Source organism: Momordica charantia, assembly GCF_013281855.1.
Source record: "Momordica charantia cultivar OHB3-1 chromosome 4 unlocalized genomic scaffold, Mcharantia_2.0 BLBB01000004.1, whole genome shotgun sequence".
NCBI classification, from domain to species: Eukaryota; Viridiplantae; Streptophyta; class Magnoliopsida; order Cucurbitales; family Cucurbitaceae; genus Momordica; species Momordica charantia.
Window position 1 is genome coordinate 3,324,664 of NW_028275162.1, and position 19,724 is coordinate 3,344,387.

Here is a 19,724-nt window from a genome sequence, read left to right on the forward strand (position 1 = left end):
CAAAACACTTGAAAATAGTGACATTTAGCCACCCATTTTGACGTCATTCAGAAAAAAAATGATTTTATGTTTATCCCAAAAAAAAATAATAATAATTTGGTGGTTTTATTTTCAAAACTTTGTTTTTAAAGCAACTTTTAGAAAGACGACTTGTAAACATGGGGTTTATTTATTATTTAGTATTTTGAAATCATTATTTCAAAATTTATAAAGTTAGAAGATTCCTTTTAATCTGAATGTAATTAATAAATAATAAATAAAACAACAAAAACATAATAATAAGTTATCTATATATTACTAACATCAACATATATCTGTGACATAAAAAAAATGTTAAAAAATATATATTATAAATGATCTATCCAACAAAATTATAAGTCTAATCTTTTTAGCCACTATATTTAGACTAATTTTGTAAATATTATTTTATATCTCTTAAATATTTTTCTTAAACTATGTTAAACTTTTAAAAAAATATATCTATAACTAGGAGGTTTACAAAAATAATATCTTTAAAATAACAAAAATGAGTGAAAATAGTTTCTAACTAAGAAATATTATTAATTATTCATAGATGCAATCCCTCAAATAATTAATCACAGACCTTTAAAGTAGGCTTGCAATGTAAAAAGAAGCGTAATACCTGTATCGAATTTAGTAAAAAAATAAATTAATTCAATTATATTAATTTTTTTTCGTACATATAAATGTAGAGGAAGATAATTGGTGTCTTATTCTCGTACTTGAATTAACAAAATAATTCTAACTATTAAGTAATTTATTGTCAAAGTAAGCATGATTTAATTGACATATAAAAATAATTTCATAAAAAATAAAAATTTAGTAATATATTTGGACAGTCTTTTGATTTGAAACGAGTATTTAATATTAATTAGGAATAACAGATCAATAATAACAATACTAAATTCATAGAGACTAGGTTTGAATCTCTCGATTTCCATTCTTTTACAAAAAAATCGAAGCAGAAAAATGTTAATTGGGAGCGGAAGATTAAGAAGAAGAAGAAGAAAATCTATGAACAATTTAGGGCTGAAGTTAAACTGATGAAGTAATCTTCGCTGCAAGGAATGGTGAGGCCACCCATTGGATGATCGAATCCGAATTCCTCCTCCGCAAGGTTCAGCAAATCCTTGAACAATGGATGATTCAGGTACGATATCGGAATCACAAACCTTTTCTTATGTGTTTCTCCCACGTACACTGCGAAATGTCCTTTCGGAACATTCGTCACTGCCGATCCCATCCCGTATTTCGCCGAAAGAGTTCTCTGAAGCTTCTGTTTCGCATTTGCTATCCCTGTCAAGTGGATTCCCATTTCTTTGTGCTCGGTAACAACGAAGAACCCCCTTTTGTTTTGAACTTGATTTGAAAGGACTTGTTTGGTACTTGTTAATGTGCTTTGAGTGAGTGAGTGTGTGAGTGTGTGGTTATATATATATATATAGAGAATTTGTGTCAAGATTTGAATTATGGATGAAGTAGAAAAGTAATAGGAGGGGAAAACATAGCAGGTGAAGAAGTTGCCAATCTTTCACATGGTTTGCCTTGTTTAGTGCAAAACACCATGCCCTACCATTTCCTTGCCCAAATATGTAGAAAGGGAAGAAAAAAGTAGGACAACTTGTGAATCCCTGAGCCTCTAGATCAAATAAAGCACTAGAATTAATTGATGCTGGGCATGTTCTTAGCAACATGTAGTTTGTTTCCAATTAAAGGAAATATTTAAGTTTCATTTTTAGTTTACTTGCCTTAAGCACTGAACTTGGACTGCTTCTTTAGTTGCTTGCTTTTTTGGGTTTGTTCTTGTTCTTTTTTTATCCCCTTTGACAACTTGCCAACCAGCCTATGTGGGCTCATTTGGTTGATTCAAGGGTCCCTCAGTTTGAAGAAAACAGTGCCCCAACTTGCTCATTTTCTTCTTGCTGTCAACTAAATTTCAGTATCTCCATGAGAGTCATGAATAGTCATTATATACTTGAACTTTTTGCAAGAGTATGACGCTTCAGTGTGAAATTTTGTTCTTTCTATCAATTTAATGGCCTTCACTTTTTGCAGCACTTTTGTGAGCCCATCTACTAAATGCTTTGATAATGTGATTTCATATTCTTCATCAAGAATTTACGCTTCCAGGACAGATAATAAATGCCGGTGTCCATGATCTGGAAGGTTTAGTCCACGCGGCTCAGGATCTTTGAAGACTTCTCCGAGCAAATCCACATCGCGTGGGGTTCTCAGAAGCAAAGTAGAAATTGCTACGAAGAAGGTGCGAAAAATATCTTCAAATATCGACCTTTTAGGGATAAGATGGTGTTCAGTTCAACCAGGTTGGCGATTCCATATGGCATCACTATCACTCCACGCGAACTTTAATCTGTTGAAGTATAATCTGAAAGCTAAACTACAACTCACATCATTACCTAATTGAGGTGTTTATGGATTCCGTATGACCTTACAGTGTCAAGTACTGGAATGGAAGGATACTTCAGGATTTTAATCTGTAGCAGTCCTTGACATAGGTATGTAAAGTCCAATATCATGATCAAATTTTCTCTGTTGAAGAGGGGAAGTTAGTCCATGATTAAGAAATGTGTTGAAGCTATGCAATAATTTTTTTTTAATATTCTTTGCGGGCTTATCAAATCTTATCCCCATATGCATAATCCCAACGGCTGTCAACTTTCCACCTCAGACTGTTGGAAGAAATACATTCTGTTAGAAAAGGCCTGGCACCAGTCCAATGAGTCGACCCTGAAAAGTAAACTACAACTTTTGGATAATGAAGCCGACATGAGCATAGTTCAACGGGGGAAAACATTACCTACCTCCTGGAAAGTTAGAGACTTGAATCCCCCACTTCTTGTAATCTATTACCCCTAATTTATTTTTTATAAACCAAACAATAATCTTATTTGCTAAACTAGTAGCAGTTTGATGCTGAAGGATAAGAAGTATTAGAAGTGAAAAAGATCCAATGATCAAGAAGGTGTTTGAAAGTGATAAGGTGGGGGAGCATAGTATACATCATAGAAATTACTACTTTTAGTGAGTGAAGATGAAAGCTTTGGGAGTCACATGCCTTTGTCTTCTGAGTCATTTTCCTAATATTGATTGGCTTTCTGTACGATAATGCAGCAAATGATGACCTACCACTTTCTTCAAATCAGTGAATCCAATGAGATCGCCTTTTTCTACAAAGCATGCTTTTAAGATTTTCTTTCCAGTGTGATAATGTACATTTGAATTTCAAGATTCTCTTTTCAATGTCATAATGTATATATGAATTGTTGAGATGGAAAGGTTGTGAATCTTAAATTCTATTTACAATAGCATTTAGGGAGGAATGAAACGATATCGGATTTATATAGGTTCACCCCGACTTATCATATATTTTATCTCATGTAGGCTTTACAGGTCCATTGCAAAAATGAAGATTACAAGAGAAATGAAAGAGAGTCTCGCGTATGGTCTCTTATAATTGTTTCTGATGCTCAAAAATATTGTTTAGACTATTCAACTTGTTCTTTCAATGTTTGTGTGCGCAGAACTTTTGGCAGATATTATTTCAACACTCCACATTATTATGGCCAGAGCCAAGAACAAAAGAAGAGATTTAGTTAGGAAGAAAATGATATTAGAATTTCATAGTTTCATCCCTATTTGTTCCAAGGGAATTAGCACCTGCTATTGCTGCTGCTACTTTTGTATCTACTCTATTATAGTAAAATAAGCTCCTATGACTATTTCTTCTATTATGGTAAACAGGGACGGGTCCATGTAGGACCGGGGGCATGTGCCCCCTTAAACTTTCATTAAACGAAGTATATTGTATATTGTGATTAACAAAACGTTGTCTCGTCCATGGGCTTCCTCCCCGCTGTGAAACCATTCCCTTATCTCCGTGTCTTGTGATCACAAGTGTAAGGAGGTGTAAACTGACACATTCAGATTTAAAATTTATATTTTTCCATTATGTTTATACGTATTTGTGGTCTCGTGCAGGGAAATAAACTCTTATGGCCCTCTTTCCTTCCACGTTTGATAGAAGTACGTAAATTGAAATTATTTCCAACTCTACCATTATAGAAAGAAAAAAAAAATGCAGTTAGAAATCTTGCCTGTTTTCTTTAAAAAAATTAGCATTATTTCTTTAAACAAGAATCTCACGTATGGTCCATATAATCGTGTCTCACGTTCAAAGATATTTACAAAATAAATTATTAAGGTCACTTTTGGTAATATTTTTGTTTCTTATTTTTTGTGTTTTTTTATTTTGCTTTCAATTTTTGAGAGGTTTTATGTAAGGGGTCCCATCTTCATTATATATTCTACTAAATAGAATCTTGGGTATCACCTTTTGATGCATAATTTATTTAATGTGTAAAGGTGGGAATGTGAATCTATGTTTCAAATGGTAAATTAATGTCATTCAAAACACGTATTCACACACCAAGTGAACATTGGAAATCATTTTCTTTTTTAAATGATCTCGATATTCGCTAAAGCGAGCATAACTCAGTAGTTAATTGACATATATCTCCAACTAAGAGGTTGTGAGTTCGATCCCCACCTCTACATGTTGTACTAAAAAACACATTTTTGACAGGTATTATTTCAAGACTCAAATCTATCACAGTGGACAAGAGCTCTAAGAATAATATTATTCAACTTCTTTGTTCAAAGGCCGCGAATATGTTTAAGGCGACTATTTAAAAAATTTGGTTTGAAAGGAAACCAAATAATTTTTAAGACAAATTTAACGAGTGGGGCATGAGAGTAGAAGTAGCTAAATGTATGACATCTTTTTGGTGTTTGTTACCTTAATTTAGCAATGGCTAAGGATCTCATAAACGTTTTTTTATAACAAAGCGAAGAAACATGGTGGAAGTAGTATTTCTAAGCTTAATTTTAAAAACAAAAAACCAAGAACGAAATTGTTACCAAACTATTACCCATCGTACCCCAAGTATATCTACGATGGTATGATATTGTCTACTTTGAACATAACCCTCACGGCTTTATTTTCTGTTTTACCTAAAAGGCGTCATATCAATAGAGATAATTGTCGTATCTTATATATCCATTTTCTCCTCCTTATTTAGCCAATGTGACACTTTGTTCGCATTCCCAACAAACGAGGCTTCAAGTTTATCATTGTTAATTTTCTTAAAAGTTGACACTAAGAGGAAACTCTTGTCCAGAAAAAATCATACAGGATTATTACCAAAAACAGTACTACCAGATACACTCACAATCAGCTGAAATGAACTTTGGATAAGATCATACTTTTATCTTTATAATCCTTGGTTCGTCAAGAATCCAATTGCTTACTTTTTGAAGGCACCATTTGTGGTGATAAACTGAACACTTCTCCTCCCCATAAATTCATCTGTATACTTTTTATTCGAGTCTCAACTCATTTCACATCAGTTCATAGAATCAAGAAGAAACAAAGTATACAGAAATGAACTATTTGGTCTGTTTGTTATTTGAATTACTTGAGCTACGACCCCATCAGATTCATGGCCAAGTTCCTATAATCTTCAGGAGGTGAAAGAACTTGTAGCATTCACATGCATATATGGTCGAGAACATCGACAATCTATCGCCTTTGATTTACGTTTTTGAAAGATTATCTGCCATATGATTCTGATTATTATTGGTCTCTTGAAATGATTCTTTTCCCAAATGATCCACAATGTATGAATGTAATGATGGCCAAAAAATAATTTTGTTTGACTGATAAAGTGTAGGTCCTTATGGGGTTGTGATGGAAAGTTAACAAAAGGAAAATCAAGTTCACCATGGCTCTTTGTTGGGAGACAAAGCCATGTGATTCTTTTGGATTATGCCCTCAAAAACTCAATCCATTGTGGCTGATTTTCTTTCACTACAAAAGGCAATTGGTTTTTCAGGCTGGAGCTCACAACTCTTTTTCTCTTCTCATTATATATACACTCACAATCCAAAGAAACACCGATTCCATCACAGGAGCTACCATTTCCAATTCTTAAGATTCATTTACCATCACCAACTAAATTCCCTCCACTCCAAGAGTTCCTTTGACAAAAATGGGCATCTCTTTGCCAAGGATTGTGAGTTCAAAGCACTTTCTGAGGCGCATTCATCAGTCTTCGAGAACTGCAGAGGTCCCGAAGGGCCACTTGGCTGTGTATGTTGGAGAGACTGATCAAAAGAAGAGATTTTTGGTCCCTGTTGCATATTTGAGCAACCCTTCATTCCATAGCTTGTTGAGTCAGTCTGAAGAAGAGTTTGGATATGATCATCCAATGGGTGGCCTTACATTCTCTTGTACAGAAGAGATTTTCTTCAGGCATTTGGCTAGAAACAGTTAGATTGGAAAGCACTCTTCATGGCCTTGAATATAGGTTGATCGTCGTAGATGCTTGCTAACAGCGCTGACCCGGTTACCATTTTTGAATTGAGAAAGATATCATGTACTAATTTTCAATTGGATGATTTTATCTTAATGTATATTTCTTCTGTCATTGGATATATTTCTGTGTACTATCTACAAAAGTAAAGTAACATTCCCATAATATCATATTTGCCAACATCAGTGGCATAATTTAACTTCTAAGTGAATATATAATCCTATCTTTCAAGTTTACCTGAGTACAATCTTCCATATTAGTTTAGTCTGCAAAAATATGGGAAAATTTAACCCATCACTTAGGCCTATAAGTGTTATGGAATTTGGAGAGAATACTAGTAGCTAATAGAGGACACATTTAGATGTAAATGAGATGACAAATCCATTAATTTACATTTTTTATAGAACTTATGATATGTTCAAAACTTGAGTTCTATCGAGAAAGCAAATAGGTTTCCTACATTTAATACAACATGAAACCAATGACTCCAATTTATACTCGATCTAGAGTTTCAATTTGTCATTCTTGCGGGAGCTTATGGTGCATGAAGAAGTGGTGGCTCTCATACTTTAACTGAATTCTATGATATCTTTAAAAAGAAACTTTACTTCTTGAAAAAAGTAACATCTCAAGCATACTTGGCTTGTGTAAAATTGGTAAACTTACATAACCATGTCTAGCCTCAGTATCAGTGTCTCCAAATATGAATGGTGCGCTGAGAATAGCAAGCAGAGACAGGATTCATTCCATTACAACTAATTTCTGTGAACATAGACTTGTCTCCTCAAAACTTCTATAATAGAAGAAAAAAGAGTAGTTCTTTTGGCTGGTATATCAGTGTTGAAAGTTGAAACAGTATGATATTCGGGTAACTTTCTAGTAGCTTGTTTTCGTATGCTTAAAATGATCCAGAAGTTCCCATTGTGTATGAAACATGTTTGTATTTTACTGTATTTCATGTATACTACCTTTTACCAGTGCTTCTTCCTTTGAAAATGCTTTGATTATGGAAGAAACTGTGCTGACAGGGCAAAAACTCAAAGTCTACATCCCGGAAACTAAAGCACGGCTTCTTAATCGAGAAGTTTGGACCTGAAATTATGACAGAAAACAGAGAATATGAAATCAGTTTTGGTGTATGTTCCAAAGTTCAATACATCACAATTGTTTTGACCACAAAATGAAAATGGTTTTTGTGAGATAAAAGGCCTACCATAGGCTTTGGTCTTCGATTCATTCATGTTGCTGAAAAGATGTTTCCTTTAGCAGTTCAATCCCTAATAAATACTTTTTTTGACAGACAAACAATCCTTTGCAATTATAATAAAGGGATAATTGCAAATTACTCTACTATACCTGGTCTAAGCACAATAATACTCTGATAAAGGCATGTTAACAGATGATTTATTTGCAGTTAGCATCTCTAACATAGTCCTGCAGATGAAAAATTGGTAGATGGAACTGTATAACTTTACAACCAATGAGCGGTCCTCCAGTGACGTCTCACCATAAAGAATGCAAAGGCCTTCAATTTGGCCTTGGCTTATCTTTAAAGATACTTTTCTTGTAGATTGTTTGCCTTTGAAGTAGGCCATGATGTTTCTGCAAATGGATAGATGTTGCCATTTAACACAATGATTTCACATTCTCATTTTGGTAAGGGAGGACATTTCCATGTGGTTGGTATTGAGCTAATACCTTTATTGAATGGTTTATCCTTCTGTCTACTGTCCCCATTTTTAAGGAGTTCCACCTTATCCTTTCATCTATATATAGAATCATATTGATGGATTCTCACCATCACAAGTCTTCCACACTCTCGCATTCAGAAGAAGTTTCCAAGTTCTTTTCTTTCAGGATCTTCAAGTTCTTTGAAACTTGCAGTACCATGGGTTTCAGGTTGTCCGGTATTACTCGTGCTAAGCAAGTCCATTGGCGATCTCCGTTGACTGGAAACCAAGCAGATTTGAAGGCTGCAGATGTTCCAAAGGGTGCTTTACAGTTTATGTTGGAGAGGGACAAAATTCCGATATCTTACTTGAACCAGCCTTTGTTTCAAGACTTGCTAAGCCAAGCAGAAGAAGAATTTGGATATGATCATCCAATGGGTGGCATCACAATTCCATGTAGTGAAGACTTTTTCCTTGATCTTACTTCTCAATTTAGAGCTTGAGGATTAACGTCATTGAACACAATTTTGCCATCAGAAGCTAGAGATAGAAGGTCATCTCATTGTAAAAATTGAGGAAATCCAGCGGAGACTAGAATCTCGACAGTAATGTCTCTCTTGATGGAAACCTCCCAGAACTGGAAGATCATTTCGATATCTTTGAACATATTCATTTTCTGCTTTCAGTTTCATACTCAACTTCAGGTAGAAGAAGAATTCAGCTTCCATCGTCTGAAATGTAGCATGTAGCTATGTAGAAGGCACATTCATTAATTTCATCAAATTTCAAGTTTCTCTTGAGATAGCATCAGATTTCTATCTGAAAAACATAGACATTTAATATAATCAAAAGTGATACTGCTCCCAACTTTGGAGTATGAAAGGGATAAACTGAGTTCTATTGTTTTGTTCAACTCTTTTGTTGGCCCAATGCCCCATAAAGTTCTAGTTTTCAATTTTATGACAGTGGATATTTCTAAACACAAAATATTCTGGTATTTCGGTTTCTTTATTGAAGGAAAACCATGATAACTCTTCCATTTTTAACAGTACATGCCTACCACAGAAAAACAGATTTTGGGAAAAAATGAAGAGAATAGGTTAAGAAGGAAAGGAAGTGAAGGGTTGACTGAAGGAAAACTGTAAGGAACCCAGATAGTGAATGTGTTCAATGACCCAAAATCTAGACCCCAACAGGATCAGAACCACCAATTTTAATGAAATATATATATATATGTTAGATGAGATATTTACTGCTTGGCCAGTCTAGAAATTTCAATTGATGAACAGAAACACACTAACTTTCATGATACACTATTTGATTTCTCTGTAGTTATTGTCCTTATTGTAGTTAATAGATTCTTCAAAGTTTGCTAATTTGAGGCCCCAGATCAGATAGAAGGATTTACCAAAGAAATCTAGAAAGAATGAAAGAAATTGATTTCTAATTTTGAAGCACGACATTCTTGAATAGAACTTCAGTTATCAATTTGCTTCTTCATAACTTATGGAACAGAGTGCAGTGATTTTCTCAAGCATAGAACCAGAAATAGAGAGAAAAATATGTTCTTTATCAGCAGAGATAGATTGAGTTGGCAAATAATTAGAATTAAAACCACCAATTGAATCAGCCAAGTAATGAAGATTCAAGTAACCAAACTAAGTAGCTCTTCATTATCCATAAAGTCAATAAGTCATATCCATTAGAAATTTCCTCATGTAGGGAGATCACATTCTTCTACTCCCAGAAAGGAAACAAAAACTTAAATAAAATGGAAAGAATGTACATGAAATTTTCTATGTCTATCATCCTTGATCAAAATTGTACTCTACAAATGTTGTTGCTTTCATAGTTGTTCGTTCAAGTGAGAGATTAGATCGGTGAAGATGTCATCTCTGCAGTGAAATGTGAGACCGCCCATCGGATGATAGTAATCAAATTCTTCTTCAGCTTGACTAAGCAAGTCTTGTAGACATTGCTGATTCAAGTAAGTTACTGGAATCACGAACCGGTTCTTTTGATTCTCTCCAACATACACTGCACAATAGCCCTTGGGAACTGCTGAAACTCTCTGTTTTCCTATCACTGAAGATCGCTTGAGAAGATGACGAAGACCCATATCTTTCTGGATAAAATTGATGGAAGAATGCTTCAATGCTCCTTGAGAAAAGAAGGGAATGAGAAGATTGTGTTGTTTGTGTAAGAAATCAAATGTATATATAGATGATGAAATTAAAAGGTAATGAAGCCAGTGGACAGAAATCTTTGGATGGGGCCTAGGAAAAGATAAGTGCTTAAGCAGTAGCACATGGTTTTGTCCTCCAAATACTGATTAGTAAAGTGAGTGATGCTGGTAAATTATGTTATCCTGTCTTTTTCACAGAAAACAGCAAGCACCAACTCCATTGGTCACTCGAGAAATACATTGGGAGAATTTTTTGTGAGCTGCAGCACATGATAAAGGAAAACAGCTACCTCAACTTCTTTGAATGATACTGTCATTGGTGGTATATGTCTTGAACTGTATTTGTCTTTTTAATATAAGTTCACTGGATGAAGAAAACTAAACTGTTTCCCAACCAATAAACTTCAAATATTGTTGTCAGTTTATATTCCATTTTATGTACCTCTAGAAATCTGTTTGACACCAACCATATAGGCAGACGGATTCCCATGATAACCAGTTCTCACGTGCTCCTACCATGATCAGAATTCGGCTGAAACAATTTGCATCTATATAATAAACATCACAATTTGATACATTCAGATGTGTGTTTCATCATTTAATTATGGCATGTGTCTTTTGAATTGGTTTGCTGCAAGTAGAAACAATCGAGTCTGGTTAATTTGAAAGTAAGCCAAAAAATAGAAATTGAGAGTTCTCTGAAATGTTTGTTTTTGTTTAGTTTGCACCGAAAGTAAGCCTGAAACGGAAATGGAGAGTTCTTTCAACTATTCGTTTTTGTTTAGTTTGTATCATCCAAAGAAAGCATTCTTCTTCTCATGACCCTTGCTATAAACTTGAATATCTATCTTGGGTGTCCACAACAGTATCAGAAAATTGGCATCAGAACTACATCAAATTGTGGATAACTTAGTTTAATATGATTTGTTATAATATTCATAAAGATATTGTACTTACTTATGATCCTATGATCTTCCTCACTTTCAGTTTCAGTTTCGGTCTTCCTCGCTTTTAGTTTCGGTCACACCCTTAACAACAACCAACAAGGCTTTCATGATAGTTCAAGAATTGATAGAAGAAAACAATTGTTAAAACATAAGAATATTTATTGCAAAGAAAAAAGAGGGATTTGTGGAAAGAAAGAAGCTCTTCATTATTCATAAAGTTATATCCATTAGTAATTTCCTCAAGCAGGGAGATATTCTTCTACTCCCATGGAAGGAAACAAAAAATTAAGCAAAATGGAAAGAATTTACATGAAATTTGCTATGCCTATTGTCCTTGATCAAAATTTTACTCTACAAATTTGTTGTTGTCTCTCATAGTTGTTCGCTCAAGTGAGAGATCAGATCAGTGAAGATATCATCTCTGCAGTGAAATGTAAGACCACCCATTGGATGATAGTAATCAAATTCTTCTTCATCTTCACTAAGCAAGTCTTGTAGACATGGCTGATTCAAGTAAGTTACTGGAATCACGAACCGCTTCTTTTGATTCTCTCCAACATACACTGCACAATAGCCCTTGGGAACTGCTGAAACTCTCTGGTTTCTTGTCACCAGAGACCGCTTGAGAAGATGACGAAGCCCCATATCTTTTTGGATAAACTTGATGGAAGATATCCTAACAGATGGAAGAATGTTTCAATGCTCCTTGAGAAAATAAGGGAATGAGAAGATTGTGTTGTTTGTATAAGAAATCTAATGTATATATAGATGAAGAAATTGAAAGGTTATGGAACCAGTGGCCATAAATCCTTGGACGGGGCCTAGCAAGAGATAAGTGCTTAAGCAGTAGCACATGGTTTTGTCCTCCAATACTGATAAGTAAAGTGAGTGATGCTGGTAAACCTTGTTGTCCTGTCTTTTTCACAGGAAACAGAAAGCACTAACTCCATTGGGCACTAGAGAAATACACTGGTCGAGTTTTTTTGTGATCTTCAACACATGGTAAATGAAAACAGCCAACTCAACTTCTTTGAATGGTACTGTCATTGGTGGTATATGTTTTGAACTGTATATTGCTATTCAGTATATTCACTGAATCAAAAACTATATTATTTCCTGTCAAATAGACTTTGATTATTGTCATCTTACTTTAGATTCCATTTTGTGTACACAATCCAAACTTGGTAGATTGGTAGCAGCACATAATCCAAACTTCCTATCTGAACTGATTCAGAAAAGAGAGGGAATAATCAAAAGGAGGTTCTGATTTTGTAAGATGGCGTCCAACTGAAGGGTGGATAGAAAAATCGACACAACCTTTCAATTGATAATACATTTTATTGATAATATTTTGTCTTTCGTCTCGTTTTTCTGGTTTTATGTTCAGCTCAATTTAAGTACTAAGTGGCTGTGGAGTAACTTCTTGTGCATATATAAAGATGAACCAACAAGCGGTGGAGAGATGGAGGCGTGGCTCGGTTAATGTGGTTGCCTCTGCAAGCTGAGCTACAGAAGACGTGACCAGCGCCCTTGTGGGATAACATGGTTCTGTCTTCTAAGAAGTTAAGCCTGATTCAGATTGTTCATCTGTTGGCATGTGCAATCCTTTGAAGATAACACATGGTTCTGTCTATTATCACATCAAATAGAACTTTGTTTTGATTGGTTGTTTTCACTGACCCTTTCTTTGTGAATTGGTCCCACTTAGAATAGCTACCCCATTTTCTACATCATGCTGTCCTTTATCCTTATCTAATTGTGGGGCCTAGCTATTTTTTCACCCCTTTTGATATTGCAGATCCTTCCAGATATTTGATGATGCCATGAAAAATACTTTCTTGGAAATTTGTTATTGTAAAACTACTTGCTCTTATGTCCTAAAAAAGATATATAGAATTTCAAACTTCAATAGGACCCTTTACCCCTTTATTAACAAGTTTTTCTGATAGATATAGGAACTTTGAGGGAAAATTCAAAGGAAAGCCATTATTATTAGCATATGTGTATCTGATTTTCTTGATATTTCTGTTTTATGACTTGAAGTAGGAACACAAGCAAGGAAGGGTTTCTAACCAATGTGTTTGGATTGAGTAATCTCATTATCCTGTTTCCTTCAATGAAAAGAATGGACTATACACTGACTTTGAAAGATGAATTTCAATGTCAAAACTGTTGATCCTATTATACGCTGTCTACTTTTCTAAACTAAATCTAGCTGCCTGGATCACGAGCCATTTAGACTACAAGTGAGATTAATGAAAGCTTCTTCTCGGCACGGGATCGTGAGACCACCCATGGGATGGTGGAAACCAAACTCTTCTTCAGCCTGACTCAGCAATTTTTGGAAAGAAGGATGACTCAAGTATGAAACTGGAACAACAAAGCGCCTCCTCTGTGCTTCTCCAACATAAACAGCCAAGTGGCCTTTCGGAATCACATCCGAATTCCGATCAGCCAATCGCAGAATCCGCTTGGCATTAGCAACACCAGGTAGACGAATTCCCATGATGGCAAACTGTATGTTTTGAACTGATTTTGCAAGTAATGTTTGAATAGAAGATAGAACAATTTGGAAATGTGGTGAGTTCCTTAGAATCGCCTCCTATATATACACAAGATGGAATATTTTGGTCCTCCTTAGACAGCAAGTGGTGGCGTAGAAATTAGCCAATTGGGCCCAGTGAAGGACATAGGTAAGAGGGAACCACATGGTTTTGCCTACCAGCTGAAATTGAATGAAAGACATATTACTGTTACAAGTTTAGGTCTTGATTTCATCAATCACACCTAAAAAGACAGATCACAAGTCAGCAGTCCCACTATCACATGTAGATTGCCTGCAGCTCTACCCTACTGCCTAATCAACAAGTTTGAAATTTGAAAAGTTAGCTCTTAAAGAAACCAAGAAGTTACCATGGTTGTACTCTCTAGCAGCATCTCTTTGCTGTTTTATAAAATAGACACTCCTATTCAAATTTGAAATTTGGCTCAAATCTTCATGATAATGGGAAATAGAACAGAACCCTTAAATATTTTGGCTACATCTCAGCAGCTCATTGAATTGATCAATTGGTGAAGCTAAAGAAATGAAGGAATTTATGATAACTATTTCATGTTTTTCTTAATCAAATATTAGTTTTCAAGTGATTGGCAATTCTTTTTTAACAAGATACAATCTTCTCATTGATATAATGAAAAGAAACAACAAATGTTCAAAAGAAACAAATTCGTAAGAGGAGGAAAAGAACAGAAGTCCCAATGGATCTTGAATTATTTTCAAAAGCATCCAAAACATCCTCCTTCCAAAAAATAATGAAACAACTACCGTTGTTGGTACAAGGAAGAGACTCCATAGAAAACTCCTTGCTAAAAAATTTAGCTCAACTAAGAGATTTGATTTCAAGAGGAGTAATCCCTAGCTCTTCGAAGTACCGAAAAAGGTCTTCCTTTTCACCCATCATGATAGAATTACCAAAGTCTTGGACAGCAGATTTCCTTGGTCGATTATTTATGATAGAAGTAGTATTGAGGGGAGGAATGTTTTCCCCACCAAACTCGTTAAATAAAGAACTTAAACTCTCTTCAATAGAATCTTCATCAGAAATTCTTCAAGTGATTGCCAATTAGAGTTTACAAATGCTTGTTTGATGCAACCAAAAAGAGTCAATATGAACGTTTTAGCATTTTTTCTGTATCAGCTCTACTATGAAAGTTAAAAGGCATCCATATAGCTGGTTTGCCTAAATAAAGAAGAAAGCATAGCCATAAAATAAAGAGAATACTTTCGAATGAACCTCTTCAATTTCTAGTAAAGTTGTCGCCATTTCATTTCCATCATTGGTAACTTCCTTATGCAGGGAAACATTCTTTCTCCCTACCGAAGGAAACAAAAAAAATGAGGAAATGAAAAAATGTACATGGTTTTGGTTATATCTAATATCCCTATTCTACAAGATTGATTGTATACTATTCATGTTACTACATCTCTCATAGATCATTCAAGCGAGAGATAAGATCAGTGAAGATGTCGTCTCTGCAATGGATAGTAAGACCACCCATAGGATGATAGTAACCGAATTCTTCCTCAGCTTGACAAAGCAACTCTTGAAAACATGGCTGATTCAAGTAACTTATTGGGATCACAAACCGCTTCTTTTGGCTTTCTCCAACATAAACTGCACAATAGCCCTTGGGAACGGCCGAAACTCCTTGGTTTCTTTTAAGAAGCTGGCGAAGCCCCATGTTCGTACAATAAAAAGATTGCAGAATGCGTTTTAGAGAGAAGAAAGTTTCTTTTGAATGGTGATGTGAAGGCTTGTGGTTGCTTCTGAACCATATCAAACGTGTATTTATATAGATGATAAAGAGGCCTTCTTAGAACAATTGGATGGGGCCAAGTAGGAGACATGAAGTTACGAGGCACCACATGGTTTGTCTTCCAATTATTACAATCCAGGGAATGATGTTGGTAAATACATTGTCTGGCATTTTTCAATGAACACACCAACTCACCATTTAGCTCAGCTATCAGTTTTTGAAATTGTTATGTTGGCAAATCATGAAAGCCAGGCAGGTTAGTTCAAGTAAAAACTTGGGGGCAACAAATAGCTTCTTTTGTCCCTTCCCAACATGGACCGCAAACCAGCCCTTGGAAAAAATTCAGCCTCTAAAGTGCTGTTTGGTTTTCTGTCAATGAAGATCACCAAAGGCTTTGCTTAGACTTAGTAACTACACCAATGGAAACCCATGGCACTGTAAATTTCAAGGAGAGAGAAGGACCTTAAAAGAAAATTAGCTGTAGGAAATTCCCTTTTGTTTGTAAGAACTTGGGAGCACTCTGTTTTACTTGAGATCTAATAAATATGTTTTCCAATTATGGCTGGAAGGTAATAAAAAGAGTTACAAGGCAGAAGGATGAAAACCAACAGAAACATTATTGTCTTCCTGGCCAATCTGAGAATTGAGAAAAGCAATGGTTATATGGCCATACTGTGTCCTTATTGGAGGGCTAATCGTGGTCTACCATTGATTATGATTAATAGTTATTATATCCTTATGCAGAGACGAATTGGACCTTTTAATTTGGATCAAAATTTAAATATGAAATCTCTTTATCATATTTTTTTGTTATTATATCCTTACAAATGCTTGTTTGATTCAACCAAGCCAAAAAGAGTAAATATAAATGGTTTAGCATCTTTTCTGTGAATGCTCTGACTCTTTAAAGTTAATATTCATCCACATAATTTGTTTGCAAAAATATAGAGGAGAAGCATAACCATGAAATAAAGAGTACTTTTTCAAGGAATGAACATTTTCAATTTCCAGTAAAGTTGTGGCCATTTCATTTCCATCATTGGCAATTTCCTTATGCAGGGAAACATTCTTTTACTCCCCACCGAAGGAAACAAAAAAAGAGGAAATTGAAAAAAATGTACATGGTTTTGGTTATTTCTAATGTCCCTATTCAACAAGATTGATTGTACACTATGTTGATGCATCTCTCATAGATCATTCAAATGGGAGATGAGATCGGTGAAGATATCGTCTCTGCAATGGATTGTAAGACCACCCATAGGATGATAGAAACCAAATTCTTCTTCAGTATGACAAAGCAACTCTTGAAAGCATGGTTGATTCAAGTAAGTTATCGGGATCACGAACCGCTTCTTTTGGCTCTCTCCAACATAGACTGCACAGTAGCCCTTGGGAACTGCTGAAACTCCTTGGTTTCTTTTAAGAAGTTGGCGAAGCTCCATGTTTGTATAGAGTACTAAGAGCAACAAGAAGATTGCAGAATGCGTTTTAGAGAGAAGAACTTTTCTTTTGAATGGGGATGTGAAGGCTTGTGGTTGCTTATGAATCAAATGTGTATTTATATAGATATTAAATAGGCCTTCTCAGAAACTATTGGATGGGATGGGGCCTAATTGTAGGAGGCATGAACTTATAAGGCATCACATGGTTTGTCTTCCAATTATTACAATCCAGCCCATGATGTTGGTGAATACATTTGTCTTGCATTTTTCAGTGAATAAACCAATGCAAGACCCGATTTGGCTCTTAAGAAAAAGACTTATGAAAATGGTGTTTAGAAACTGTGGGCCAGTTATAGCCATAGACAAGCCTTGGACACCCCCACATTTTTCTTCCACTTTGCTTAGATGGAAATAAACATCTTGCAGTATATGAAGATAAGACTAAGCTTACTGCACAATCAACAAAACCATAAACGGAATTCAAGTTAAGGGACCCATTTTCTAGAGCATTTTTTGCTTTGAAAAGTCATCATGATTCAAAGATTACCAATGTTGCTCAATAACTGTCTCAAAATTGGTTAGCAACTAATACATTTATCATGGACAAAGTAAAATCGTTTGCCGGCTAAGATGGCTAAATGGAGGAGATCCTCTGAATTGATAGTAAAACGTACACTGAAAGCTTAACTTCTGTAAATTGAAACGATGCTACAATCTAAGCTGTTATCACAGTTCCTGTTTTGTGAAATTGTTATGTTGGCAAACCTTGAAAGGCAGATTAGTTCACTTTTGAGCGACAAATAACTTTTTGTAATTTGTCCCTTCCAACATGAACTTTTTTTTTTTTTATATATAAGAAACCGCACTTTTCTAGAAAAGTGCAAAGAACAATGGAGTTACATAAAGGTTGTCCAAGTAATGTAGGCAAAGTGTAATCACAAAAGGATTTAGCCCTTAGGGCAGCCCACAACACCATCTAATAAAATACACTATCCCAAAGTTGATAAAGAGAAGATTCTTCATCTGTGAAGGTTTGCTTATTGAGTTCAAACAAAGGACCGAACAAACAGAAGTATAAGCGAGGAGCTAGATGTCTAATTTCTTGAGCTGAAAGTTCCCGAAGAGCCAGAAAGTTGAACAAAGACGGTTTAATAGTGTGGTGAAGAGGGTTCTTCCAACATTTGCTTTAAACCAGCCCTTGGAAGAACTTCATACTTCAAAGCTGCTCGGTTTCCCGTCACTGAATATCATCGGAGGCGTAACTATACCAATGGAAACCCACAGAATTGTACATTTCAGGGAGGAAGAACTATATAAGGACCCTGAAAGAAAAGTAACACTAGGGATTTTTTTTTTTATGTGAGAACTTGGGAGCATATTGTTTTACTTGACAACCCAATATTCAAATATGAAATCTCTCAATCATATTTTCTTTTTATTTATATCCTTACAAATGCTTGTTTGATGCAACTAAAACAAGAGGAGTTAAAACAAATGGTCTAGCATCTTTTCTAATTAAGATTCACTCATATGGCTAGAATAGAAGCATAACCATTAGATAAAGAGAATACTTATGTAAGGAACGAACCTCTTCAATTCCAGTAAAGTTGTTGACATTTCATTTTCATCATTGGTAATTTCCTTATGCAGGGAAACAGTCATTTACTCCCCACTGAAGGAAACAAAAAAAGAGGAAAATGAACAAAAAAATGTACATGATTTTGGTTATTTCTAATGTTCCTATTCTACAAGATTGGTTGTATACTACAGATGTTGGTGCATCTCTCATAGATCATTCAAACGGGAGATGAGACTGGTGAAGATGTCGTCCCTGCAATGGATGGTAAGACCACCCATTGGATGATGGTAACCAAATTCTTCTTCAGTCTGACAAAGTAACTCTTGAAAACATGACTGATTCAAGTAAGTTACTGGGATCACGAACCGCTTCTTTTGGCTCTCTCCAACATAGACCACACAATATCCCTTGGGAATTGCTGAAACTCCTTGATTTCTTTTAAGAAGTTGGCGAATCCCCATGTTGTAGTATACTTGGAGTATCGAGAAGATCGTAGAACAAGTTTTCGAGAGAAGAAAGTTTCTTTCAAATGGAAGTGTGAAGACTTGTGGTTGCTTCTAAACCATCAAATGTGCATTTATATAAATTGATAAGGAGGAATTCCTAAAACTATCGAATGGGCCCTAGTAGGAGACATGAAGTTATGAGGAATCACATGGTTTGTCTTCCAATTATTACAATCCAGCCAGTGTTGTTGGTAAATACATTGTCTTGCATTTTTCAGTGAAGAAACCAATACAATACCCCATCTAGCTCTTAAGGAAAAGACTTCTGAAAATGGTGATTAGAAACTGTGGGCCAGTTATAGCCAAGGACAAGCCATGGACATCCCACATTTTTCTTCCGCTATGCTTATATTACACAATTTATGGGCATAATTTCATTAAATAGAATAAATACTACATCTTGCATAATATAAAGATGAGCCTAAGCTTACTGCTTAACCGACACAAACGTAAACGAAATTTGAGTGAAGGGACCCATTTTCTGGAGCAGTTTTTGCTTTGACAAGTCAACATGATTCAAAGATTTTTAATGTTGCTGAATAACATTCTCAAAAGGGATGGCAACTAATATAATTGTCATGGCTAAGATGGCTAAATGAGGAGACATTTTGAATAGATGGTAAAATCTACACTGACAGTTCAGCTTCTGTAAATTGAAATGGTAG

The 19,724-nt window shown here is 35.2% G+C and overlaps 4 protein-coding genes, 1 long non-coding RNA gene and 2 pseudogenes across 5 annotated transcripts; all 7 read right to left on the bottom strand.

The window, feature by feature from the left end:
* Positions 1-908: 908 nt before the first annotated feature.
* On the bottom strand, positions 909-1,337 carry LOC111007693 (auxin-induced protein 15A-like). The gene has a single exon (XM_088122431.1). The coding sequence runs from the start codon at positions 1,334-1,336 to the stop codon at positions 1,034-1,036; it is 303 nt and encodes a 100-aa protein (XP_087978557.1). The 5' UTR covers position 1,337; the 3' UTR covers positions 909-1,033.
* Positions 1,338-7,129: 5,792 nt separating this feature from the next.
* On the bottom strand, positions 7,130-7,908 carry LOC148211648 (uncharacterized). Its single transcript, XR_015790460.1, has 2 exons — positions 7,627-7,908; positions 7,130-7,505 (listed from the first exon to the last, which is right to left on the bottom strand). It is a non-coding gene; the product is annotated as an uncharacterized LOC148211648 (long non-coding RNA).
* Positions 7,909-9,733: 1,825 nt separating this feature from the next.
* LOC148211649 (auxin-induced protein 15A-like) lies at positions 9,734-10,292 on the bottom strand. Its single transcript, XM_088123267.1, has one exon. It carries the CDS (start codon positions 10,200-10,202, stop codon positions 9,930-9,932), a length of 273 nt encoding a protein of 90 aa, XP_087979393.1. The 5' UTR covers positions 10,203-10,292; the 3' UTR covers positions 9,734-9,929.
* Positions 10,293-13,174: 2,882 nt separating this feature from the next.
* LOC111007946 (auxin-induced protein X15) lies at positions 13,175-13,932 on the bottom strand. The gene has a single exon (XM_022280499.2). It carries the CDS (start codon positions 13,719-13,721, stop codon positions 13,440-13,442), a length of 282 nt encoding a protein of 93 aa, XP_022136191.1. The 5' UTR covers positions 13,722-13,932; the 3' UTR covers positions 13,175-13,439.
* Positions 13,933-14,982: 1,050 nt separating this feature from the next.
* Positions 14,983-15,547, bottom strand: LOC111007947 (auxin-responsive protein SAUR24). The gene has a single exon (XM_022280500.2). The coding sequence runs from the start codon at positions 15,455-15,457 to the stop codon at positions 15,203-15,205; it is 255 nt and encodes an 84-aa protein (XP_022136192.1). The 5' UTR covers positions 15,458-15,547; the 3' UTR covers positions 14,983-15,202.
* Positions 15,548-16,477: 930 nt separating this feature from the next.
* On the bottom strand, positions 16,478-17,078 carry LOC148211650 (auxin-responsive protein SAUR24 pseudogene; annotated as a pseudogene).
* Positions 17,079-18,545: 1,467 nt separating this feature from the next.
* Positions 18,546-19,115, bottom strand: LOC148211651 (auxin-responsive protein SAUR24 pseudogene; annotated as a pseudogene).
* Positions 19,116-19,724: the final 609 nt, after the last annotated feature.